This window comes from Cydia strobilella, chromosome 26 (genome assembly GCF_947568885.1).
Source record: "Cydia strobilella chromosome 26, ilCydStro3.1, whole genome shotgun sequence".
NCBI lineage: Eukaryota > Metazoa > Arthropoda > Insecta > Lepidoptera > Tortricidae > Cydia > Cydia strobilella.
Genome location: NC_086066.1, coordinates 1,231,274 through 1,257,945, shown reverse-complemented (window position 1 = coordinate 1,257,945; position 26,672 = coordinate 1,231,274). Strand labels below are relative to the sequence as shown.

The following is a 26,672-nucleotide window of genomic DNA, read 5'->3' as shown; positions in this document are numbered from 1 at the left end:
GCTATCTCTACTGAGCTCGTTCACTTACCTGTACTAACATGGCATTCTGTTAAACAAAGCCATTATGTCTTTTATGTGAGCGCGTGGCCTTTGTGATTCGGCGCGTGGCCATTGTGTGTGAGCCTCAGGCACAAAGGCCAGCACGCGCTCACACAAAAGAAATAATGGCTTTTGTTTAACAGAATGCCATTGTTAGTATAAGTGAACGAGCTCAGTAGAGATAGCGTTAACTATATAAGTAACGCGTTCCGGAGACTCGCTCGCACCATCGGGCGTGCAGTCGACCATCGCGGGTGGCGGTTATCGCGGCGTCTATTATTTGGCTCGGGCCTTTTACAGCTTATAGGATATAAATGCTCCTAAGGGCGGAACCCTCGGAACGCGACCGCTCTCGACGGCATCCCAAACGAGACCCATCTGTATAGCAGTTGAATATTTTATGAAATAATAATAACATCAATAAATTGCTCTGATAAGTAGCTTAAGATAATATGTATGTGTAATAAACGACTATTCGAAAGAGCTTTTTGCTTGGCCTACTAATAATTAATAAAGCATAAGAATAAGAATGATTTATTGCAGTACTGTGTACATTTGTAGATGGTAATCATGATACAATTTGATTCAACAGTTACCCATTTCGGGTATGCAATACTTAAGTAACATATTTCTGATTCTGATGCTGAATCAGGGACCGTTACTGGTAGGTATAACTAAATAAAACCGGCCAAATGCGAGTCGGGCTCGCGCACGAAGGGTTCCGTACCATTACGCAAAAAAACGGCAAAAAATCACGTTTGTTGACGTTTAGTATTTATTGTTATAGCGGCAACAGAAATACATCACCTGTGAAAATTTCAACACACACACACACGTGATTAATCAGATCAGCTAAATTAATTGCAAAAAAATTACATAAACAACGGTCATACTGAAATTGAATACCGATTAATTTGTATGACAAAATATACCGGTATTCGGTCCCTGTGCTGAAAACTCAGAGGTGGTGCGTGTACCAACGATTCTGGTTGTAATAATAAATAAAACAGCTAAAATATAAAAATGTTTTTATTTTCAATATTCACAATTTTAATGTTAACGACCATGAGTGTTAGAAGTAGTCAATTGATACGTGTCCTCTTGTGTCGGTATGTACTCGTTTATAGACGCTCCATTCACCTAATTCCCCAAACGTTTTTTTTATATATTTCATGTTGATAAGGTATTTTTTACCAGTACGTATTAGTTTATGTTTATTTACACCACTCAACTGTCTGAATGTTTCTTTGCATACTTCACACTGATATGGCTATTCGCCAATATGAACTCGTTTTTGTAATTTTAAATTACCCAGTTGAGTGAATTTTATTCACACACTTCACATTAATATTTCTCACCAGTGTGGGATCGTTTATGTGAGTTCAAATTACCCAATTGAGTGAACTTTTTTTCACACACCTCACATTGATATGGTTTCTCGCCGGTGTGAACACGTTTATGTGATTGTAAGTGATCCGATCGAGTAAACTTTTTTTCACACACTTCACATTGATATGGTTTTTCGCCAGTGTGGGATTGTTTATGTGATTTTAAACTACACAATTTAGTGAATTTTCTTTCACACACTTCACACTGATATGGTTTTTCACCAGTGTGAATTAGTTTATGATTCTTTGCTGTTCTCGAGTCTCTGAATTGCTTTTGACATACTTCACATTGATATGGTTTTTCACCAGTGTGAGAAAGTTTATGTATTTGTAAACGACTCGGCTGAGTAAACTTTTTTTCACACACTTCACATTGATATGGTTTTTCACCAGTGTGCATTAGTTTATGAGTCTTTGCAGCACTCATATCTCTAAATTGCTTTTGACATACTTCACATTGATATGGTTTCTCGCCAGTGTGGGTTCGTTTATGTATTTTTAAATTACACAATTGGCTAAACTTTTTTTCACATACATCACACTGATATGGTTTTTCACCAGTGTGTATTAGTTTATGAGTCGTTGCAGCACTCTGATCTCTGAATTGCTTTTGACATACTTCACATTGATATGGTTTCTCGCCAGTGTGGGTTCGTTTATGTATTTTTAAATGACACGATTGGTTAAACTTTTTTTCACACACATCACACTGATATGATTTTTCACCACTATGTATTAGTTTATGTTTCTTTACACCACTCAACTGTCTGAATCGTTTTTTACATATTTCACAGGAATATGGCTTTTCCCCCGTGTGTACGCCTTTGTGACTTTTTAAATTGTTCAATCTCGTAAACGTCATTTTACATATATCGCAAACATATTGTCGTTTGCTAGTTAGTCCGCTGCGTTCATATTTATCGGAATCGGAACCCATTCGGTGGTGCAGCTTTATGTGTTCAATTAAATTATGCTTTTGCTGAAATATTTCACCGCAATCGCACACGTACTTTGTCTCGTGTTGAAGGGTATCGGTGTGTTTCTGTCGCGGTGAAGCACGTTCAGCGAGGATTTGTTCACTCGCGGTCTCGCTGGGCACGTGGTGTGATGTGGCATCGGCGCAGCGCTCGAGTCGCTCGGAGCAGACCCGCGCGACCTGTGCTCCACCACGATCCAAAGCCAGCGGACAGCTATCTGCGTCACCGAGTGCCCAATCTGTAAAAAATTTATCATATTTTGCAAATACATTTGAATTGCAATTATAATTCACGTGAAAGTATTATATTAGTACTGCCAAGGCACAAATACCCACAGGTAAGGGGCACCGGAAAGCTAGTCGGGATCGATTTAGAGCGATCTAAGTCGCAAAATTGAAATAAACTGTAATTCAGAAATGATAACTTTTATATTTCTGCTTCTAAATGCAAGACAACATCAAAACATATGAAAGTGAATAAATAAATATTATAGGACATTCTTACACAGATTAACTAAGTCCCACGGTAAGCCCAAGGAGGCTTGTGTTAATAACTACATAGAAAACATCCATCACTCAGGAGCAAATATCTGTGCTCATCACACAAATAAATGCCCTACCGGGATTTGAACCCAGGACCATCGGCTTCACAGGCAGGGTCACTACCCACTAGGCCAGACCGGTCGTCAAAAAATGACAATTATTTGTAAAAAAAACCGTCCAAGCGCGAGTCGGACTCGCGTTCCAACGGTTAGGAAATATATGCATCCTGGACGTGTAACGACCGACCCGTCAAAAAAAAGGGGCTCGTCTGAAAATCAGCGCTGGGTATTGCTGGGCAAATTGTACAACAGTCAGGTGTTGAGTTATGTGAGTGTCTATGTGCCCGACAGGTATGTGTGGCGCCGGCTTCGGCCGCGACTACTGGCCGAGCCGCGCGGGCGCACCAACTTGCTCGGTCTGGCGCCGTTGACGCGCGCTGTGCGGACCCTCAACATAACAGCGGAAAATATTGACATATTCTCATGTTCTCTGAATGAATTCACAAAATTAGCATTGTATATATTATGTTATAGACGTGATGACATACTTTAGATATTTTTTAATAATAGTTACACTATTGTCTTAGGTTTACCTGTAAAAATAGTTGTAAGTGTGGAAATTAAATAAAAAAAAAAATAAAAAAAAAATATCCACATATATCTAGCAAAAAGCTGAGATTGGTACCCATTGCCTATACCACAAAATCACAGGCCTAGATGTAGTTTACTGTTCAATTTTTTTTTTGTGCATGTTTTGTATAATATTTTTGTGTTAAGTGTATTGTGTATTTTGTTTTTTCTCTTGTTCAATTATTTTTTTCTGGTAGTTGTGGCAATAATCCCATCATTGGCCACAGCATCTTTACAGATGATAGTTGCAGCGAATAGAGGTATTTTGAGGAGGTAGTCTACAGTCTACATTGTGTGACAATAAAACAATCCCGAAAAAGACTGCTGTCCAGTTCGAAAGAGCGAAATCCCGAGCTAAAACTTAATAACCACCCTTCCGGCCTTCACCGCTGGAGGGCTTCGTCACTTTAACACAACGTAATATGACATCTATTACAGTTTTTAAAACTAAATAAGTTTTTAAGGTGCCGTTGATTCATAGATAAGTTTTTGAAAAATCGTACCACTTTTTTAGATCACAATAGGGTTGTCAAAATTTTTTATAAGCAATTTAAAGGCCTTTCTTTAGTGACTTCATTGATTCGAATCCTGATGTTTTGACTTTCACTCGCTCAATAGAAAATAAAAATCACAAACATATTTTTCTGCTCGTCTATTCTAACAAAAACGTGTTTATAACGTGTTTTACAACAATCCCAAAACATATGTGACGTTTTCAATCAAAAGGTACCACATTGTCGCTTGTCGATAAGGTTGATTTCTAATTGAAGATATATGGAAATAGCGCCTTACTGACAAGCGACAATAAGTACCCTTTTGGTTGAAAATGGTACATTTATATGTTGTAGTAACTTACCGCGCACCACGAGGCCGACGTCGGGGCGGTGCGGGCGCTCCGGCCCCGGCACGAGCTCGTCCTTGACCACATGGGCCGCGTACAGCCCGGACAGCGCAGCCTCGCGCGTGTCGGCACTGTCGTCGCACACTGGCTCCACCTTCACACTTTGCATTTCTTCATCCTTTAGTTTCACTTCCTTTTTAACTATACCTGACAAAAAAAAATTCTATCAGACGAATAAATGAAACGGCCAAGTGCATGTTTGACCACAAATAAGGGTTCCGTACTTTTGTACAATACAAAAAGCCGTACAAGCAAAAGGGCGTATGTTTGCGGCATAGATGCCGTTTTAATAAGAAGATAAGGGTTATGGGAAAAACTCATTAATTGCTCTATCTACTATGTATAAAAAAAAAGTACTTAATGAAGCTGTTTTTCCACATTTTTTTTCCAACTTCTTAGACACTGTCCAAAAGTTAGAAGGGTGGGGACACATTATTATTCACTAAATCAAATAACATTCTTAGTAAACCTATCGCATGATGTGCCATGGGGTCCCTTTGTTTGACACCATTATTGAAAGTCATAATGTAATGATTGTCATATTATCATTAGTCATAATTCTGAAACCGTTAACTTTTCAGGATTCTCCTCGGGTTATCCTATAGATAGGTTAGGTTAGGTTTGTTTTATGACAATCCTGAAAAGTTACGCGTTTCTGAGAAAAACCAAATTATGACTAATGATAATATGACAATCATTACATTATGAATTTCAATAATTATGTCAAACAATAGAGACCCATGTGCCACACGTATATTCTGGAAAATCTCCAATACTATACTTTTTATATATTTTACACTAAAATGTGTGTACACGTCCTACTGCTAGGCACAAGCCTCCACGAGATACGAGCTACAGCTCTATCCCTAGTTGTATCCCTCACACAATACATTGCATGGAGACTTCACTCGGAAAAGGGAATAAGTTCCTCATAGTGTTTTCATTTAACGAAAATAGACTGGTAAATATCGAATGATATTCCGTACATTAAATATCAAGCAGCTCTTTAGCACCAGCGGGGATGAATAACCCTCGACCTCCGAGGGCCTACCGCGAAAGTTCGCAAACTTCGGGCATCTTTCTCTTTTTATCCAAATAAGGCGTAATAAAAGTGACAGAGATAGTTCGAAATTTACAAACTTCCATTTTACCCAAAATAAATGCAATAAATGTGATAAATAAAGTGACGACCTTGAGAGTCGTCCGTCTAAAACCTCATTCTCCGTTTCGACACTTACCGCGCACCACGAGGCTGACGTCGGGGCGGTGCGGGCGCTCCGGCCCCAGCACGAGCTCGTCCTTGACCACGTGGGCGGCGTACAGCCCGGCCAGCGCAGTCTCGCACGTGTCGGCACTGTCGCCGTACACTGGTTCTTCCTTCACAACTTGCATTTTCTTTTTCTCTTCCTTGACGATACCTGACAAAGAAGAGTTTTTATCAAATAAATAATTGAACTGATTGTAGTAATAACGAGATAGGCGCCATTAATTTATTCCGTAAGACGATTTTTGCCAGTTTTTGACCCCGTCCCACCCCTATGTCTATGACTCAACACAATCTATGACGTCACAATTCGGTTCCTCCTTGACGCACTGCTTTATGCCCGCCATCGCCCTCAGCCGGAACTCACGCAGTACCAACTACACAACACTACAACGAATAGCCTATGCATAGCTTTTAAGTTGATTGCAATGTTGACAGTGACACCTTTACACTACCATGACTGGAATGACTGGATGATGAATGAAATGCTCTTTTTATAGTTGATAATGGTCTAAAGTGCAATGTTTCATGCTTGCTAAACTATAAAAAAATTATACGTATATAAGTAAGCGATCTGACCATCTATATCTAGCTTCAGATCTTTGATGCATTGCTAGAACTGGCGGTGGTTTATTCCCTGATCCCTATAAGACAGGTTTACCTATTTTAGGGCTTAGGACACTATTCCTAAGCTGTCTAACAATAGAATACTCCTAAAAGTGTCATAATCATCTACTATATAATAAGCTGCATTTTTGATACATAAATAAATCATTTTTCATTTTCATTCATTTTTAGTAATCTGTGCGAAGTAATGACCACGCCGAAGCGTCGCTAGCCGTGGAGGGGTGCGGTGCAACAGATGATTATCTATAGCATCTTTTGTTTAACCGCCGCTGATAAGACAATGGAAAACATCTTTCTCAGGTAAGCGTGTTATTTGTCTGTATTAAATTGACATAAGGCAAGTTAATTGATTTATTTTTAAATAGAGTATTACAAGGCGATACCCAGGATGAAACAAATATCCACAATAAAAAATCCATAATAATTTAAAATAAAATAACTAATCTTAAATTAAAATAAAACTATAACCTTATAAAATAAATTAAAACTAACTAAAAAAAGTCCCCCAGATCTGATCCCTGCGGTAGGGTGCTCATAATGCTGCTGGCTACATTCCCCCGCTGAATGTCAATTCCGACCTTTTTAAGGTTAGGTGGGATGAGATAAAATATGAGACAAGTTAAAACTTGTAGGGAAAATTAACAGTTTAAGTTAAGACCACGGATGTGGATAAGCCGGATAGAGTACACTGGCCAAAAAGTGTATCCACATGAGAAGTCAAAGTGGGCCTTTGCATCTCTTTCTAATTAAATTAAATTAAATTTTTTTTTTTTTATCTATTTAACTAGATACATTTATTTACATACTGGGGTCCCAGCGCGCATAAGTTGTTTGCAGAAATCGCGAAGCGTCTGGTTGACGTAACTGGTGACCGAAGAGCTGGCGGCTTTCTCGCACAACGTATCAGCATTGCGATACAGCGGGGAAATGCCGCCAGCATCCTTGGTACAATGCCTCAAGGGCCTATTTTAGATTTAAGCTAGTTATTAATTTCGTTTACGTAGTACCACTGTATATATCTTTAATTAAATTAAATATATCTTTATTTCAGACCCACAAGTCCATATATGGTTAGTTACATTAACTTAAAAGCTATGTTAGTTACCTACTTACTACTACTTACTAAGTATTTTTAATTACATTTTTTTTTATACACCTAGGTCACTTGATATAGGTCAATCTAGACCTAACCTGCTCCATCCAGTGCCACATTATGGGGCAGCTAAATCTGTTAGCAATCACCTTCAGAATGCTGTTTCGACTTTCCCTTACGCGACCCATTAGCGACGTGATTTTTTTACGCATAATTGCGTGAAAATCGTCCGTGTGCGCTTGGGCGAACATTCCTGATGCACTGCACCATTTTGGAAGTCTCAGCAGCATTCTGAAAGCGTTGTTGTATTGAATGCGAAGGGCGTTGTAGGCTCGTTTCGTGTACCGAACCCAAAGACCGCTAGAGTAAAAAGACTGGCTATATGCTTTGAATAGTGTTATTTTAACTTCCACGGAACATCTAGCGAATCTTCGAGCCAGCATATTACTCCACACCGACAACGCCCTTCGCTCCCTCTCGATATCACTATCATCACACAGATCATTTGTTATAATGTGGCCCAAGTATTTGAAACGTTCCACCACTCTAAGTACAACTCCGCCAAGCGATACTGGTAAGCGATAATTAGAGTGACCATAAGTCATAAGTACCTATGTGGGATAAGTTGGAATGTATAGTTTGGCCAAGATCTTTTCTCATTCGTGCATAGTCAGAGAGAATCATACTGTATTTTCCCTATTCTAGTATAATTGCCAGTGCCACAGAAAAGCGATGGATATAGTTTTTTTTCTCTTCTGTGAAACGCTTCACACAACCTTACTTAATTTAATCGTCGTATGTTCGTGATTTATTTTCTTCTTTAAAAATTTACATTTCAAACATTGTTAACGATGTTTTGATATTTCGTGAAACGGAAAACAACCCTTGCAAGAGCCATTGGGCCCCGTTGGCTGGAGCCCGGCGCCCGTGTGGATCTATTAAGACCTTAAGTCGCATCCAGAAGAAACATCTTTTTTAATACAGTTGCTCAAAAAGTGGTACTTTTTGTGGCTGCGTAACGTGTGAGAAGCTCAATTTCTCGAACTAGTGCTTTTTACTTTTTAGTTCCAAACTATACTTTCGAAACGCAGTTAAAATTGAATTTAGCTTGAGCAGGTACCAGGGCCTCACTCGTTACTCGGAGGTGTCGTTGACCAACCCGCGCCGGGCCCGCGGCGGCCGCGGCCGGGGCGCGCACGAGTATGAAGGTATCGCGGGCTGTATAGCTTGAGCAGGTACCAGGGCCTCACTCGTTACTCCTCGGTGTCGTTGAGCAACCCGCGCCGGGCCCGCGGCGGCCGCGGCCGGGGCGCGCACGAGTATGAAGGTATCGCGGGCTGCGGCAGCTCAAGTATCTTAGCTGTATAGGTACTTTTGGTTTTGGTTTGGTTTGGTGGTATGATTCTACTAATGATATATTAATTTATTATTTTTTCGCAATTGTATTAAAAAACGTCGTTAACAACACGTGTGAAATGTCTTTTCACACTAGTTGTAAAATGTACTATTATTCATCTGCTTGTCTATTCTCCCAAAAACGTGTTTATAACTTGTTTCACAACAACCCCAAAACATATAAGTTGTAGTAACTTACCGCGCACCACGAGGCCGACGTCGGGGCGGTGCGGGCGCTTCGGCCCCGGCACAAGCTCGTCCTTGACCACGTGGGCGGCGTACAGCCCGGCCAGCGCAGCCTCGCTCGTGTCGGCAGTGTCGTCGAACACTGGCTCTTCCTTCACAACTTGCATTTTCTCTTCCTTGACGATACCTGACAAAGAAGAGTTATTTTTATCAAATAGCTAAATAATTGCCCCCTCATAGAGGTAACCAATTAAGTAGGACGCCTTGTCTTAGTATGAATGTTTGAGCACATCAAAAATGCAGATAAAAGGTAGGTAACATGCTAATTTTTAGGGTTCCTCTGGCCGTCTGTCTGTCACCAGGCTATATCTCATGAACCGTGATAGCTAGACAGTTGAAATTTTCACAGATGATGTATTTCTGTTTGCTCTATAACAACATATACTAAAAACAGAATGAAATTAATATTTATGTGGGGCTCCCATACAACAATTTTTTTTGCCGTTTTTTGCGTAATGGTACGGAACCCTTCGTGCGAGAGTCCGACTCGCACTTGTACTTGTACAACTGTACCTCTACTTATTTACACATAAACGGGCTAAGTGAAAGAAAGAAAAATATTTTATTTGCAAACACAAACGTAAAAATTACGTACAAACAATAAATTAACTAAGTGTGCCAGCAAATATGCTGAATTTCAGCATCGTGTTACAGACAGGAGGCTGCAGCGTTGATTTTCACCTTGCTCCTTATTGGTGACAAACTACCACACACACACAATACCCTCCGGCCGTTTTCACAACTGAGATTTGCAACCACACACAATAAATTTGACACACAAAAAAGGCTTTCCTTTATTACTGACTAATTTTTTTACAATAAAAAAAAAACTTTATATATTACTTATTCTAATTTGTGTTTCTGACATCCGGGACGTTTTCATTGTCAGTCTGCCCTTTGGCAAAGGCCTCCCCTAGAATTTGCCCTAACTACTAACCAAACACTTGTGTGTTGTGATTGTATTGTTACAATGTTTAAAAAAACATGCAATATAAAAAAGGAAATAAACTCTAAGCAAATAGAATTCACACAGAAGAAGAACACAGACTATCACATAACATTAAACAAATACACACACTTTTTATAAAGATCCAAAGCACAGGTGCTCTGTGCTGTTTGTTCGGACAAAAGCTTTCTTTATATATCTACGTCTGAAGCTCCCAGTAGGTACTTTTATAAAGAATGGGGGGCGGCAGATTATTCTAGCACTTGGTAGCTGCATATAGTGCATATCATATACCATCAACTATAGTGAATAGGGATAAAACTTAAAATGTGATTTACCTGAACTTTTTCACTGAACTGAATAATTACACTCACAAATTGTATAATTACATAATCTACAATTATATTCAATCAAATGAATGATTGTGGTTTCAAATTTTTTAGATAAATACCTCAAAATTTTGAGCAGGGACACAATATTTTTTAAATTCGAAGCAAATATTTCCAAAAGTGCTCATTGAATCAAGACAGTCTTATCAACCGTAATCTTATTTTTACACGTAAAAGTTATAATCATACTAGTTTGACGTTTAAAATAACACTTTTACAGTCTACCATCAAAATCGCTGATGAATTAGCTTAGCCTGACACCTATTTTTATTTTAGAAATGATTTACTTAATTTACTCTAGTATAAACTGCTATTATATTACACACAAGTACTGTATGTGGTAATATTAAAGTGGAAATGTCTTAAAAATCACCATTTATATAGTCTCCATGCTCACCATAATCCATAACGTCAGTCAGGTTCCACTTTGACGCACTGCCCACAGCCCGATCTCACAGACGCTTAAATGTTAAGTTGATAAACTAATTGCGAAACTAGTTACACCTTTACACAACGATGACTGGGTAATGAATGAAATGAAATACTCATCTCAATAATCTGGGGCAAGAAATGACCACGCCGAAGCGTCGCTAGCCGCGGAGGGATGTAGTACTACAACAGGTGGTTATCTACGCATCTATTGTTTTACCGCCCGCGATAACACAATGGAAAACATCTTTCTTGGGTTAGCGTGTCATTTGGCTGTATTAAATTGACACGAGGCAAGTCATTGCTAGACTATTTAAGTCCCTAAACAACAAAAAACTCGAAACTGGAATTCTAGACCAACAAAACTAGCTATGATGACAGGTCAATGTCACTAATGTCATTGTCAAGTAAACTTTTTTTTTTTTTTATTACGAACATTGGCAACTTGGCCATCAGCTCAAAAATAAACATAAAACACCGGAAATATATGATCACGCGCCATGTTGCGGAATTTCACTGGAACTAATTTTTTCATACTATACTGATTATACCAAGTCTAAAGGTACCTCCACACTCATGCGCGAACCATGGCGCGAAGCCGCGAACGAAAGGTTTACGGACCCTCCAGACAATGTGCGTGAATCGCGGCGCGACTTCGCGGAGAGAACATGTCGCGACGTTGACGTATGACTCCACACCACTAAACATTAATCAATATGTAAACAGGCCCTGTAGGTATGAATATTGACGTTAATGATTGTTGTTCAGATTTATAGTCATAGTCATAGTCATATCATTTATTGCATACATGTGTTTACATTAGGTCTTATTTATATCTTAGGTTACAACATGCACCCGTTAGGGCATAGCAACATAGTTACTTAAATAATACTTAGTCTAAATTATATTTTAACAGCTATACATTATTCACCAGCTTAAATTATATTAAATTATAATTTATCATAAAATTATCCCAATATTAATATTTTTACAATTACAAATTTTTACATTATTATTATGAAATTCAATTTATTCCAAATTATCATTTAAGAAATCATTTAAAGAATAATAGCATTTGTGTAACAAAAATTCCTTGATTGCCTTATAGATGGCGCTTCAAAATGGATACAAAAAAGTTCCACGAGAGGGCTCTCTTTCTCCTATATATTATACTACTCTTTGGGCTAACGCGTATGAATTCGCCGCTAGGGGCGCTAGTGTAGATGGTGGTCTGGAGCGGCCTTAGTGGTTATTATACTCTGGCCAATACTTCCGAAACGTCAAAGTTGACAATGACAATACTGAATTTAACATTAGACATTTGTCCACAGGGCTAAGGTAATGAGGTAATGGTAGTTCGTGTGGTGTTGTGTGGCGTGGTTACTTTATTAATCGCTGTTAAAAATGTATGATTTTATCTAATTGTTTGAGCAGTTACAAGAACACGTGGTAGTTGTGCGGGATGGAGAAAAGCGCGGGCGGCGGCATGGCGCGAGTTAAAGAGGAACCCGAGCCCGAGTGGATTTTTGACCACGGTGAGCTTACAATAACAATTATTTTAACTTCTATAACAGTAGCTCCAACAGTCTGTTGCATGTGCTGGCCGAGAGGCTAGACTGCCCGTTCCAACACCACTGGATGCTGTTGCATGTACAGCAGTAGTGTTTGGAATGTAGCAGTCTTCATTATGTAAATAGTTAAATGTGATATATATATTTATTTGTAATTTAATGTGTGTTTACTAACATTAGCATATTAAGATTAATTTAATTGTTTTACTAACAAATTATATGGGCATTTGCCTGAAAATATATATATATAACAAAGTAATGACCTTTACGAGAGCTGCTCCGCTATTTCCATAGAGACACATAGTATATACAAGTAGTTATAGACGCGCCACCGAGCGACCGGGGGTAAGAGAAATAATATTCATATAAAATTTGGGCAGAATAGGATTTTTTCTCTTTCACTTATAATTTTCGGTATTTCGCCATCGCCTCCTACCTATGATGTCACCCGGTCCGTGATAAGGACAAAGCATGGCACTATTTTCTCTTTCCTCTTATAGGAATCGCAATAAGACTATCTTTCCCTATCGAAGAGTGTCAGGCCCTTGGCTTATTCATTTATATTTACTTCTTTAACTAACACTAAGCAGCAGTTTTAACCGAAGGGTGTCAAGTTCCGCGGCCGGTTCTCTGGTAGGCTTGTGTAGTACGTGTACTAAAATCAAAAAGACACAATTCCCTCCACTGTACTAGACCGAACTATTCCCTAATGATTCTGCTCTTACTACGTTATAGTACACTACACGCGAACGAAACAGAATGGGAGCGAGGACCGAGGAGTGACAATGACAGCAAAGCGATCCGAGTGATCCGACCAAACTAAACGTCGACTCGCTGGCTCGCCGCTCGTCAATCGCGTGTGAGCAAGATGGCCTAATGGCTCCTGCCTGGCCGGCTAGTATGAGCCAGATAGCAGATAGCCGCTTGTTATACTCAGTTTCTCTCGTTGTACTACTGTACTAAAAGACCGAACTAGTACAGTTGTGAGAATGTACTAGTTGGGAGCGATCTTTTCAGTGAACGAGCATGCACAACTCTACTCTCTGGCACTGCGGGGTTGCGAACTGCATCGCAGCCATAATTGTGTTTTTTTTAGTTTTAGGATATATTTTATAATAATATCTATGCTAGATTTAGGGTTTTCAAGTGACAGGCTACAGCCGGCTGGACTGGGCCAGACCTTCATCCTACAATTCCTACATTGATATGCACTCAGAGTATTTGGTTTTGGTTAAAGTATTTTATTATTATTATTATTTAGCTTTATCCCACATTAGTGGTCTCCAAGGGTATAAGCCTCCTCCATCTGTCTCCACCTCTCTTTGTCGGTGGCAACATCCATCCATTGTTTTCCCGCAGCCTGTACAATGTCATCTGCCCATCTTTTTCTTTGCCTTCCCGCTCTTCTCTTTCCATCTGGGCCTGGCCATTTTGTTACAAGATTTGTCCACCTTTGATCCTGATATCTTGCTACATGACCTGCCCACCTCCACTTTTGTTTCAGACTAAACTGCAGGGCATCTGTTATCTTTGTTCTCTTGCGGATGTCTATCTTTCTTGTTTTTTGTATTCTTCTTAAATTTAAAATACTTCTTTCCATTGCATGCTGGCAAGATAGAATTTTGTTCTTCGCTCTTTCCGTGTAAACCCATGTTTGGCATGCATATGTCAAACTTGGAAGAATGCAGGAGTCCATTAAGATTATAATTGCCTTTGAGAATTTCTTTTTGTGCCCAGTATTTCTTCCAGGTTGTGTTTATTCTTCTATCAATTTAATTTTCGTTACTGGTTGTTGCGAAAGATACTAATTTTCCGAGATATACATAGTATTCCACATAATCTATGGGTTTTTCCTCTATTTTGATAGTCTTCTTGTTGTAGTTTGCCATGATTTTAGTTTTAGATGCATTCATGTACAGGCCGATTTTTTTGCTTTCAAAGTCCAGTTCTTGTAGCATTTTTTCCATGTCTTTTGCTGATTCACTAAAGATGGTTAAAGTATATCAATAAATAAATAAAAAATAAAAAAATCGGCCAACTGCGAGTCGGACCTGCGCACTAAGGATTCCGTACCATTATCTACACGTTTGTTGTATCGGAGCCCACCTTAAATATTTATTTTATTCTGTTTTTTGTATTTGTTGTTATAGCGACAACAGAAATACATTATCTGTGAAAATTTCAACTGTCTAGCTATCACGGTCCATGAGATACAGCCTGGCGACAGACGGACAGACAGACAAACAGACAGCGAAGTCATAGGGTCCCGTTTTTATCCTTTGGGTACGGAACCCTAATAAACTATTTTCTCATGGATAAATATTTATATTTCTAGTCACTGTAAACAAACGTACCTAATGGGATCGGAGTCGACCGTTACTCGGAATAATTTAAGCTGGCTTGTACAATATAATACTGTTCCAAGATACAAATTAAAAGTTGTTACTGTTACTGTATAATTACTATGTTTTGGTCACAGGACTTTGATACTATGTATGCAGTTTAAGTTTACTAGGTTAGTTTTAATTTTATCCTCTAGCCGCCCAGACGTCAAAACTTGCCAAGATAAATGCAATTTTGATTTATCAAAACAAAGATTCAAATGAAAACGGAACAGGAGACCTTTTTATAGGTCTCTGGGCAGCTAGAGGTTATAATATTATAACCTTGTTACCCACCATATAAAGTTTTCCAATTTTTAATTTGAACCTTGTTCTATAAGTAAATTGGAACGAAATTCATTTGTTTTACAACGCAATGAAACAATAAAAATGCTACTTTATTTGTTTCATGAAAGGTTCAAATTAGATTGCAACGAATATGTACATTTTAACGTATATTTAGACTCACGTGGATAAATAAAAAAATAAAAAACTTTGTTGCAACAGCGTGTTGTAAAAGTAGTAAAAATCTATATTTGAAATAATCTTTCTCTGTAGCAAAGTGATTTACAGCAATAAGCCAAGTCAGGCTTTATCCATCACCCATTCACATGGCTGATGATTAATTATTTTATTTATTTATTATTTTAAAAATAGTTGTACAGCATAACAGTATGAAATATACAAAGTCACTGCAAAACTACAAACAAATTAAAAACAAAAACAGGTAAACTAATAATATAATATAATACAATGACATGATGATGATGAACGCTGAAGAGTCAAGCCAGCTTCTGGAAAAACATTCCGTTAGATGAAAATTCATTTTCAGCATGCATAACTTATTACTTAAAGGTTAGCTGGAAGAGATCCTTTAAGGGGATAAGTTCGTCTTTGTACACATTTACTGTATTCTCTCTGTGTTATGTACTTGTTTTGTGCAATAAAGTGTTTACTACTACTTCTACTTATAAAATCAGTTTCCAATGATTCACGGTTAGTTTCACGTTTCACTAGACTTATGTCGACCGGGATATGGACCGTGATTACCTTTTGTATTGTTTTCGAGCTCCCGATATTACGAGCCGATTATCTTATTGATCCCTATGTCCCTAATGAGGGATAACAGGAATACATCATCATGTATGTATGTATGTATGTATGTAAACACTTTATTGTACATAAGACAGATTACAAACACAATAAAAGAACATAAATATATACAATGTACAAAGGCGGACTTATCCCTATAAGGGATCTCTTCCAGTCAACCTTTGAGCAATTGAGAATGAAACAATAAACAGATCAAGATAGACAAACGAACACTATGAACAGAAAGTAAATTATGGTTCAATTATTACAAACGTAAATAATTAAAACCTGTAATCTAGAATATAAAATAAACATATATATACAATACATATCCATATAAACACAAATATATACCCATAAATACATATATATACATATATATATATATCATCATCATCATCTTATCTGTGGTTGTGCCCGCAGAGGGACGTCAGTCGTCAAGTTGTGCCAACCCTAATAATTGCTCGGAGCAATGCTGAGCTGAATGGTGCTGAGAATGCCCCGAAAGGAGGAGTGTCGCTCCACAGCTAATACTAAAATAAACGTTCTCATGCTCCCGTGCCTCATTCAAGGCTGCTGTCACAAAATTATATAAAAAATAGATAAGTAGTTTTAGATCATAACATTCATAAATCATAAATATGAATTTAATGTAGTTGTTGTAGTTAAAATAGTTAAGTGTTGCATGTTGCTAGGTTTACATTCTAATACCACTTATGTTCTCGGTGAGATATGCTTAAGGAAACAACATAATCTATAATAGTTATGTATATTCTGTCTATATTGTTCTTCACTTGTATGCTTCTGTTTTATCTCCTTGTAATAAAATAAAATAAAATAAATTCCTGTTTACAAGCTGAGATCTCCCTAGTTTTTGGTGTTCCTCATCATAGCGTCTTTTGACTATAACGTGCATTATGCTTTAGTTGTTAAGGAGGAAGCAGTATTCATGGATCAAGAGGAGCATGTGAAGGAGGAGTGTGAGGACAGCACAGACGGGTGCGGCGTGAGCGAGGCAGCCATGCAGGCCGGCCTGTACCCCAAACACGAGGTGAAGGACGAGCTCGTGCTGGGCCCGGAGCGCCCGCACCGCCCGATAGTCGACCAGGTGGTGAGAGGTATGTTTATTTTTCTTTAACATATACACAGAGTAAATGATTTATTTTTACTTCAGAAGAAATGCATACGCATCCTCGCGAATATTAGGAGTCCAGCGAGCTGTAGACCACCTTTCATTAACTACGAAATTCTGACCCTAACGTCGATGTATATTTTTGAAATCTGTAAATTCGTAAGAAAACATTCGGAACTATTTACAAAGTTAGTAGACCAGCCCCGACGCTTCGAAACAAGGTATAAACATGATTTAGCTTTGCCGTCAACTTCTAAACCCAAACTCCATAGTACAAGTCCAAACGTCATGGCAGTTAAAATATATAACCACCTTAAAAACGACATTAAAGCTCAAGCAAATGAGAAACAATTTAATAAAATGTTGAAAGACTTTCTAATAAATAAATGCTACTACGACTTAAAGGACTTTTTTAATGATAATGTTACAGACACCTTCTAAGTAATTTATTAAAACAATGACATACTTACTTAAATTACTATGACATACATACTTACCTAAATTTATAACAAAACAATTTTATAATATGAATATTGTACAATAATTTATTTATTATAATACATTTAATAATGATCTCATGTGTAATTAGAATAATTGTTTTATGACCTGATATTTTTTAGATAAATTAATAATTTGCTACATACAATACAATAAAAAATATAATAATAAAATGTTATGAGTAAGCTATTGATATGCTGTGCCCTTACAGGGTCCATGTGAGACATTGTATATTATAATTTACATATATACTGTACCATGGTTGCAATAAAGAATTATGAATTATAATATGAGTGTTCCAATACTAGTGAAGGTTATTTGTCTGTAGGCCAGGCGTTAGCTGCGCAGGGTGCGGGGGCGCAACTCGCTTGTGACTGCTCCGTGCGCCTCGCGAGCCACGCCGCGCGAGACCACAAGCCTAGAGGGACCGCCGGCTACGATACCACCACTCCACCCCACGCAGACTATGATATTGAAGTCAAAATATATGTTAAACCTGAGAAAGAACTGACATGTGATCTCTGTGGAGAGAGTTTTGATTTGAAATCTGATCTAATAAAACATGTCGCAGCCCACATTCATGTGCCTACAAGCGCGGAGCGGGAAGCGGGCAGATCTGATGACGTCACAAGCAATAGTGAGTTGTAATTTTTTTTTCAACACACTTGCTCAAAACGACGTTTTTATTCCACCGATTTTTGGCTCATAATCCTAGATATTAAACACGCGTGCTGTTTCAGTGTATTATTCCACTCGTGGTTTTTCATTATATTATCCGACTGAGTTAAGAAGCTAACTGATTGCTAATAATATGCATGGAAAGGGAGCCTTCTTTAATTGGTCGGACTGGCGGGCACGGGCGCGCTCCTCGCGCGTGCGCAGTGCGCGGCCCGGCCGGCCCGCCCGCCGCGCCGTGCGCGGCCGGGGCGAGCGAGGGCCGGCCGGCAGTACGAGTATGACAGATGAAACACACAATACTAACTGTTTTAACTATTAAAATTTGATTAATATGAAACGTTTCTTTTTTTTTTCGCAAGTGTGTTGAAGCGTATGAAACGCGTGTGCATTCGTCATTACACACATCGGCTTTCTTATTGCGCGCTCGCTTACAGCTCGCGCGCACAATATCGCCTCGTGTGTAATGACTAACTTAGCACACTTATATCATAATGTACTATTGTGGTACAAGAGCCCCTTAAGGGTATGTCAATTGTTAAGAGATTTTTATTTTATTAAAAAACAATCACAATCTTACTTGATGATAAGTGCCGATGCTTAAAGAAATAATATTTTAACTGTAGCATCCCAATGTATCTATGAGTGTATTATGTTATTAAAGACCTTTGTAGGGTTCCCTACAATCCGTACACAAAGGGTAAAAACGAGACCCTATTATTAAGACTCCACTGTCCTCTGTCCGTCTGTCTGTCACCAAAGATAGATATAACTCCGTAATAGATAGATACAGTCTAAGTGTGGGGTGCGTAATAACGCAGGAATACTCCACACCTATCCACTTGCTTGCTATAGGCACGGCTTCGGGCGTAGAAAGTAAACAAGCGATATGTTCTTTTGTTTTATTCTTGAGCACACACACACAAGCGTAAGCGAAGGTACAGAGTATATAGGAGTATTTACAGAAGGAGAGATGAAGAAAGATAGATAGGCACTTAAAACTATCAGGCGCGAGCGAATACAAAACAATGCAATTTTGCAGTGCAAATACGCGGCGCTGCTACATGCACTTCGCGTCAAGGCGGCTGATTGACTGGTGAGCGCGGCCCGCGAGAGAGTGCGCGTGCGCAAGGTGGTCGGCTGAGAACCGGCTCGGCCGTGACGTATGCAGTCGCCGCGCTAAATTATCTAATATAACGGGGGATCTGCTTGTCCACTTCAACATGCAAAATATGTAACATTAAAATAATTTGGAATAAATAATTAATTACATTGAAAAAAATAAATAATAAAATGAATTTGATTTAATTGCACAATAAAATTAGAAAAACATAAAACTGTAAAATGTAAAGGTGTAAATTAACATAAAATTAGGAGTAAATACATAAAACGTTTGGCTTGACGCCCACATCACCCCCCCCCAGAGACCGGCTAAAACGTGCCTCGAAAATCAAGAAAATATGATTCTCGTTCAGTGGGCGCTACTAGTTTTGGCCTACAGTCGTATAGATGGCGTTGGCGGTTTCGTTTGTTATTTAACAATTTTAACGCATATCAGTGAAAGAACATGGGTCAAAATCAAAAAAAAAATTAATGCAAATAAAAAAAATCATTTATCTATATTTAAATACATTCTATCTTATTTTTATAAATCTTCATTTTTAGTTTTAAAGTGTGTCGACAGATGGCAGTGAATTTACTGGGGTTACAAAATTTACTATGACAGTACCGCTCTAGTATAAGTTACTCTATGCTGTCACCAAGCTATATCTCATGAACCGTTGAAATTTTTACAGATGTATTTCTGTGGCCACTATAACAACAAATACTAAAAAGTACGGAACACTCGGAAGCCGAGTCCGACTCGCACTTGTCCGGTTTTTCATTTATGTAATTTAGTGTACTGTACTGTAACGTAACATAGCCTGTAAGTTAATACTAACAACTATGGACTGTAATTTTTTTTATACTAAGTCGGTGGCAAACAAGCATACGGCCCTCGTCCGAGGCTTTGCTTCGTTATTGTTAATGCTAGAAAGCTGCAATTTGGCAATATGGTAGAATAAAAACTTGAAAATGAAACATTAGAGTACACATGAAGCAGGGTAGATTTTATTTTTTCGCTTCAACCCTATTTTGGGGTGACGTTAAGATAGGTCTTTCAAAACGAATAGGGGCCTTCACCAATATTTTTAGATAAAGTAGATATTTTCAGAATTAGTAAAATATATTATATTTTTTATTTTCAAACAAACTTAAAAATAAAGAAACATTATTAAATTAAACACGGCGTAGCGATAAATTATTTTGTATTCCCTTTACTAAAAAGAAATACAAATCAAACTCCTTTCTGATAAGAGCTTGCAGATTTAATAATGATATTTTCTCAAAAATTGATATATTTAATGACTCCTTGTCTAAATTTAAACGTCAAGTACTTTTGGTTTTAAATAAACAAACGAATTAAAGACACTGTAACTTTACACCTAATTGCAAATGTAATGTATAAAAATAGTTTTATCTTCATTAATTTGGCCCCTGTCCTAATTCGACCCTCGTTGTTAATCTTTAAGTTTAGTTATCCCGTATTTTGTTTTTCTTTAATGAGCTACTAAGTGGTGGCAACTGTCCTGGTTTATGAATTATGTATAAGACACTAGTTATAAGAAACATGTACCGTTTGTGCCCAAATAAACATTAAAACATTAAAGTAAAATGAAATATCAGTATCTCTATACACAACTGGGAACAAATCAAATTATTTTATTAAATTAATTTTTAACAAGCAGAAACGTCTGCGATCGATGCTATTAAGCTTAGAATAAATTTAAAAGTGGAAAAATTACTGCCTTGGGTGAGACTTGAACTCCAGAGGCCGTGAGTTCAAGTCTCACCCAAGGCAGTAATTTTTCTATTTTATTAAATATCTTGATTTGTGTTTTTAAGTAGTCACACTACTATAAATTATGAACTGAAATAGATGTCATATATTAAAGAAAAAGTGACAAAGCCCTCCAGTGGTGAAGGCCAGATTCGAACCGGCGTCTTTAGCAATCCGGGCTAACGGCTTGAACCCCTAGGCCACCCCGCCACGGCGGAACCCGTCCCAATTTCTCAACTATATGCCATCTTAGTAAGACTAGGCGTCTTTGACCAACTCTAAGGGCACCAGTGTGCGCTTGCACCTCCTATACGAATTCCTTACGGAACCACTGGAGAGCTTCGTCACTTTTTTTTAAATATATGACAGCTATTTCAGTTTATAATTTATATATAGGTATAGTAGTGTGACTACTTAAAAAAAACACAAATCAAAATATTTAATAAAATAATTTGATTTGTTCCCAAAATTGTGTAGAGATGGCAGCACCAGTCTCTTTCGCTATATCGTAATTCCGTAAGGAACTCGTAGAGGAGGTGCAAGCGCGCACTGCTTGCCCTTAAGCCAGGATTACATTCGTAAGTTTTACTTACGTAAGTAGGGACAAAGCTATTTGCTAAAATGAGATAACGATATTCATATCTCATTCTGTAGTATAGCTATGTCCCTACTTACGTAAGTAAAACTTACAAGTGTAATCCTGGCCTTAGAGTTGGTCAAAGACGCACAGTCTTAGTAAGATGGCATATAGTCCAGAAATTGGGACGGGTTCCGCCGTGGCGGGGTGGCCTAGGGGTTCATAATTGCCCGGATTGCTAAAGACGCCGGTTCGAATCCGGCCTTCACCACTGGAGGGCTTCGTCATTTTTTCTTTAATATATGACATCTATTTCAGTATCTATATCTCGAATATACATATATACCCTATTTTATTTTATTTATTTACTTAAAATAATCTTGTTGCAGGGCAAACTCCAAAGAAGAAACCGAGCGGCAGACTCGAAAATTACCAATGTGCCCACTGTAAATATAAAACAGCTACACGACTATGCTTAATTAGGCATTTGAGAAATATGCATACTAATGAGAGGCCATACAAGTGTAGTCAGTGTGCCTATGCTAGCAGCCAAAAAATTCACTTGCAGGTTCATGCAAGCAAACACACTGGTGAAAAGCCATACAAATGTGACCAATGTAGTTATGCTAGCGCCCGCAAACAAACTTTGAACTTACATATAAGAAAACACACTGGTGAAAAGCCATACAAATGTGATCAGTGTAGTTACACTTGTATCCAAAGAGGTTCGTTGTTACATCATATAAGGAAACACACAGGTGAAGAACCGTACAAATGTGATCAATGTAGTTATACCTGTGCCCACAAAGGTACTTTGCTAATTCATACAAGAAAACACACTGGTAAAAATCTTCACAAATGTGACCAGTGTAGTTTTGTTAGTGGCAACAAAGGAACTTTTCAAAATCATAAAATTACACACACTGGTAGAAAACCTTATAAATGTGACCAGTGTAGTTTCGCTAGCGGCCGTAAACGTAATTTGCAGGTTCATGTTAGGACACATACTGGTGAAAAGCCGTACAAGTGTGGACATTGCAATTACGCTAGTGCCCGCAAAAGCTCGTTGAATCTCCATGTAAAGAATCACACCGGGGGAAAGCCAAACAAATGTGATCAGTGCAGTTTTGCTAGTAATTCTAAAAGTGGTCTACTAGTCCACATGATAAAACACAGTGGTAAAATGCCTTACAAATGTGGCAAGTGTAGTTACGCTACATGGCAAAAATATTTTTTGCAAGTTCATGTAAGGAAACACACTGGTGATAAGCCCTTCAAGTGTGACCAGTGTAGTTATGCTGGTGCCTTCAAATGTGATTTACTAAGTCACAAACGAAAACACACAGGAGAAAAACCTTACAAATGTCGCCAGTGCAGTTATGCTAGTAATTTTAAAAGTGGCTTGCGAGCCCATATGAAAAAACACTCTGGTGAATTGTCTTACAAATGTGACCAGTGTAGTTACGCTAGTTCGCAAAAATATTGTTTGCAAGTTCATATAATGAAACACACTGATGAAAAGCCGTTCAAGTGTGATCATTGTAGTTATGCTAGTGCCCACAAAGCTGCTTTACTTGTTCACAAACGAAAACACACAGGTGAAAAACCTTACAAATGTGGGCAGTGCAGTTATGCCAGTTCCCAAAGAAAATATTTGCGAGTTCACGAAAGGAAACACACTGGTGAAAAGCAGTACAATTGTGACCAGTGTAGTTATGCTACTAACCGAAAAGATACTTTGGAAGTTCATGAAAGGAAACACACTGGTGAAAAGCCGTACAAGTGTGACCAGTGTAGTTATGCTAGCTGCCGAAAAGATACTTTGGAACTTCATATAAGGCGACACACTGGTGAAAAGCCTTACAAGTGTGACCATTGTAGTTATGCTAGCCGGCGAAAAGATAATTTGGAAGTTCATATAAGGAAACACAGGTGAAAAAAAAAGTGGCTAGTGCAGTTACATGCTAGTAATCATAAAAGTAGCCTGCTAGTCCATTTAAAACCGACACTCGTTTAATGTCGGCAACAAGAATGGAGGTAAGTTTTGAATGATTCACGGTTAGTTTCACTATTTTGTATTGTTTTCGAGCTCCCGATATTTAGAATAGAATAGAATAGTTTTTATTCGTAAACACACAGACAATATACATGCATTAAAACAACATAATGAAAATAAAGTGTCACGAAATGGCCCCATCTCAGCATGCTGCTGGCGACTTCCAGCGCACATATATAGCAGCGCGATATTTCGACGCAGTTACATGCATCTTGTTCACGGGTAACTGAAGATAGCGGATGGGTGTCAAAGTTGTGTTGTGTGTGTGTGTGTTGTGTAGATCGCGCTCGGTCTACCCTCATTCACAACAACAACAACCTTAAGTGTGATAGTATAAGTATATATTAAAGGCGTTACTAATTAAATGTCCTTGTTACGATATAAATGAATTTGAAAACCTAAGTGATAATTTGCAGTATTAAGTAGTGGTTTTTTTTTATGAAATAGGAGGCAAACGAGCAGACGGATCACCTGATGGTAAGCGATTACCGTCGCCGATGGACACCCGCAACACTGGAGGGGTTGTAAGTGCGTTGCCGGCCTTTAAGATGGGAATACGCTCTTTTCTTGAAGGTTTGAAGGTCATATCGGTCCGGAAATACCGCAGGCGCCAGTTCATTCCACTATTTGTTGCATGCATCTTTTGTTTGTAATTTAATCGAATCGATGACACTGACATTTTGTAATTTAATTATTAATTTATAACATTATGCTATGATTATTAACTTGAACCAATAACTGACATATTGAAATTGTATTTAATTATATCTATCGTACATTTAAGTCTAATCTTAAAGCACCTGGAAATATGACGTGTAAAAATTGTATTATTTTTACCAATAAATAATCTGAATCTGAATCTATATATTCTCTAAATGCCTGCCTATTACACGTTAGCTTGCGCTGACACAAGCAATATGCGTCTATGTCGCAGTAATCCAGTGTGTTACTGCTAAACACTGAAAATGGCTAATTGCCATATTACAACGTTTTTCCTTAGACTTTACTTATCTTATACGGAGTAGTAGTAGTAGTAGTAAAACTCTTTATTGTACAAAAAGAAACATAAAACTCTTGTCAAACGCATCATTTGTACAAAGGCGAACTTATCCCTTTCAGGGATCTCTTCCAGTTAACCTGTTACATATATCTTTGTTTAAATAAACCGAAATAAATGAAATTGCCGAAGAAAAAGTGACCAAGGCCTCCAGTGCCCAGGGGAATCGAACCAGCATTCACTGCTGTCGCGGCAGATATCTAAGCCCCTCGGCCAGCCGGGTTACGGCGGCGTGGGTCAAATGGGTGAGCGGAATTGGGCCTGCCGCGATAGCAGAGGATGCTGGTTCGATTCAGTCCATGGGCCAGCCAAGATATCGGTATAATTTGGGGGTACCAAATTATACTATTTTCCAAAATTTGGCTAGCTGGCCCATGGACTGGAGGCCTTGGTCACTCTTTCTTCGTATATGCCCGGCCCGGCGGTATATGACGACCGGTCTGGCCTAGTGGGTAGTGACCCTGGCTGTGAAGCCGATGGTCTTGGGTTCGAATCCCGGTAAGGGCATTTATTTGTGTGATGAACACAGATATTTGTTCCTGAATGAGGTGTTTTCTATGTATTAAAGTATTTATATATTATATATCGTTGTCTGAGTACCCATAACACAAGCCTCCTTGGCCTTGCCGTGGGACTAGTCAATCTGTGTAAAAATGTCCTATATTTTTTTTTATATGCCATTTATTTCGGTTTAAAATGTATACATATAGTAATGTGTCTACTTAAAAGTCTTGAAATAACACAAATATAGAATCTGTTCGGAAAGAGTCGTGGAATGGGTCCCACACATTACGACTCTTCTCTTTTCGCAGAGACTAATTTGTTTGGTTTGTAATAGCATAGAGTAACTTATACTAGAGCGGTACTGTCATAGTAAATTTTGTAACCCCAGTAAATTTACTGCCATCTGTCGACACACTTTAAAACTAAGAATGAAGATTTATAAAAATACGATAGAATGTATTTAAATATAGATAAATGATTTTTTATTTGCATTAATTATTTTTATGAATTTGACCCATGTTCTTTCACTGATATGCGTTAAAATTGTTAAATAACAAACGAAACCGTCAACGCCATCGATACGACTGTAGGCCAAAACTAGTAGCGCCCTCTGAACGAGAATCAAATTTTCTTGATTTTCGAGGCACGTTTTTTCCTTAGACTGTATCCATCTATTACGGAGTTATATCTATCTTTGGTAATAGTATTGATGGCAGCGCCATCTCGCTCGCCAACCCAGAATCACCTGATTTGGTTAGAAGGTCGAATTATACCTACTTAGGTAGAGCCAGGGGGCGCTAGTAATAGCCCTCAGGAATTGCATATAATACTTATTAAAATATATTATATTTTCAATTTTTTTTAAATCGTTAAATACTTTTAAACTACAGTTATTTTGAAAAATAAACTACCGTTAATGACCATCAGACTTTGTTTTATTTAATTCAATAGTATTTTATACAATCGTGATATAATAGAGAGCTTTTCAGTCGAGTACCGTGTTTTTGTTTGTTTGGTCAACGACACCTCCTCGTAACTCATGAGGCCCTGGTACCTGCTCCGCGCTAAATTCAATTTTAAGACAGTTTTTTTCTCGATTTTGGCCACCGTAGCCTATGGAGACTAATAAGCAACGCTAAGCGGTTTTCGTAGGATATGGATGTTGCTATATGAAGGGTGTCACATGCGCGTTTATGAAATATGAAGCAATTGTTGACCACCCAATCACAAAGCAGATGCGACGCAGCAGCGTGTTTAAGTAGGCTAATTTGCATTGAATAGAGTCTCCTTAAACAAGAAATGTTTTACTGAAATGTATGAAGTTCTATTTTCAAAAATTTTATAATTGACTAAACCGTATCGATAAAATTCTTATGCTTGAGT

General features: G+C 38.1%; 2 protein-coding genes across 2 annotated transcripts; one reads left to right on the top strand and one right to left on the bottom strand.

Annotated features, from left to right (window-relative positions):
* Positions 1-1,105: 1,105 nt before the first annotated feature.
* Positions 1,106-11,228, bottom strand: LOC134753174 (zinc finger protein 883-like). Its single transcript, XM_063688971.1, has 5 exons — positions 10,810-11,228; positions 9,055-9,228; positions 5,715-5,894; positions 4,432-4,623; positions 1,106-2,642 (listed from the first exon to the last, which is right to left on the bottom strand). The coding sequence occupies exons 1-5, from the start codon at positions 10,841-10,843 to the stop codon at positions 1,384-1,386; spliced, it is 1,839 nt and encodes a 612-aa protein (XP_063545041.1). The 5' UTR covers positions 10,844-11,228; the 3' UTR covers positions 1,106-1,383.
* Positions 11,229-12,211: 983 nt separating this feature from the next.
* On the top strand, positions 12,212-24,484 carry LOC134753162 (zinc finger protein 260-like). The gene is made up of 4 exons (XM_063688956.1): positions 12,212-12,400; positions 16,836-17,027; positions 17,868-18,176; positions 22,062-24,484. Exons 1-4 carry the CDS (start codon positions 12,328-12,330, stop codon positions 23,606-23,608), a joined length of 2,121 nt encoding a protein of 706 aa, XP_063545026.1. The 5' UTR covers positions 12,212-12,327; the 3' UTR covers positions 23,609-24,484.
* Positions 24,485-26,672: the final 2,188 nt, after the last annotated feature.

Coding starts and splice junctions, on each gene's coding strand:
- LOC134753162 (XM_063688956.1), top strand. CDS start 12,328: ATGGAGAAAAGCGCGGGCGGCGGCATGGCGCGAGTTAAAGAGGAACCC. Junction 12,401..16,835: donor CGAGTGGATTTTTGACCACG/GTGAGCTTACAA, acceptor ATTATGCTTTAG/TTGTTAAGGAGGAAGCAGTA. Junction 18,177..22,061: donor TGATGACGTCACAAGCAATA/GTGAGTTGTAAT, acceptor ATCTTGTTGCAG/GGCAAACTCCAAAGAAGAAA.
- LOC134753174 (XM_063688971.1), bottom strand. CDS start 10,843: ATGGATTATGGTGAGCATGGAGACTATATAAATG. Junction 5,895..9,054: donor CGTCGGCCTCGTGGTGCGCG/GTAAGTTACTAC, acceptor CTTCTTTGTCAG/GTATCGTCAAGGAAGAGAAA. Junction 4,624..5,714: donor CGTCAGCCTCGTGGTGCGCG/GTAAGTGTCGAA, acceptor TTTTTTTGTCAG/GTATAGTTAAAAAGGAAGTG.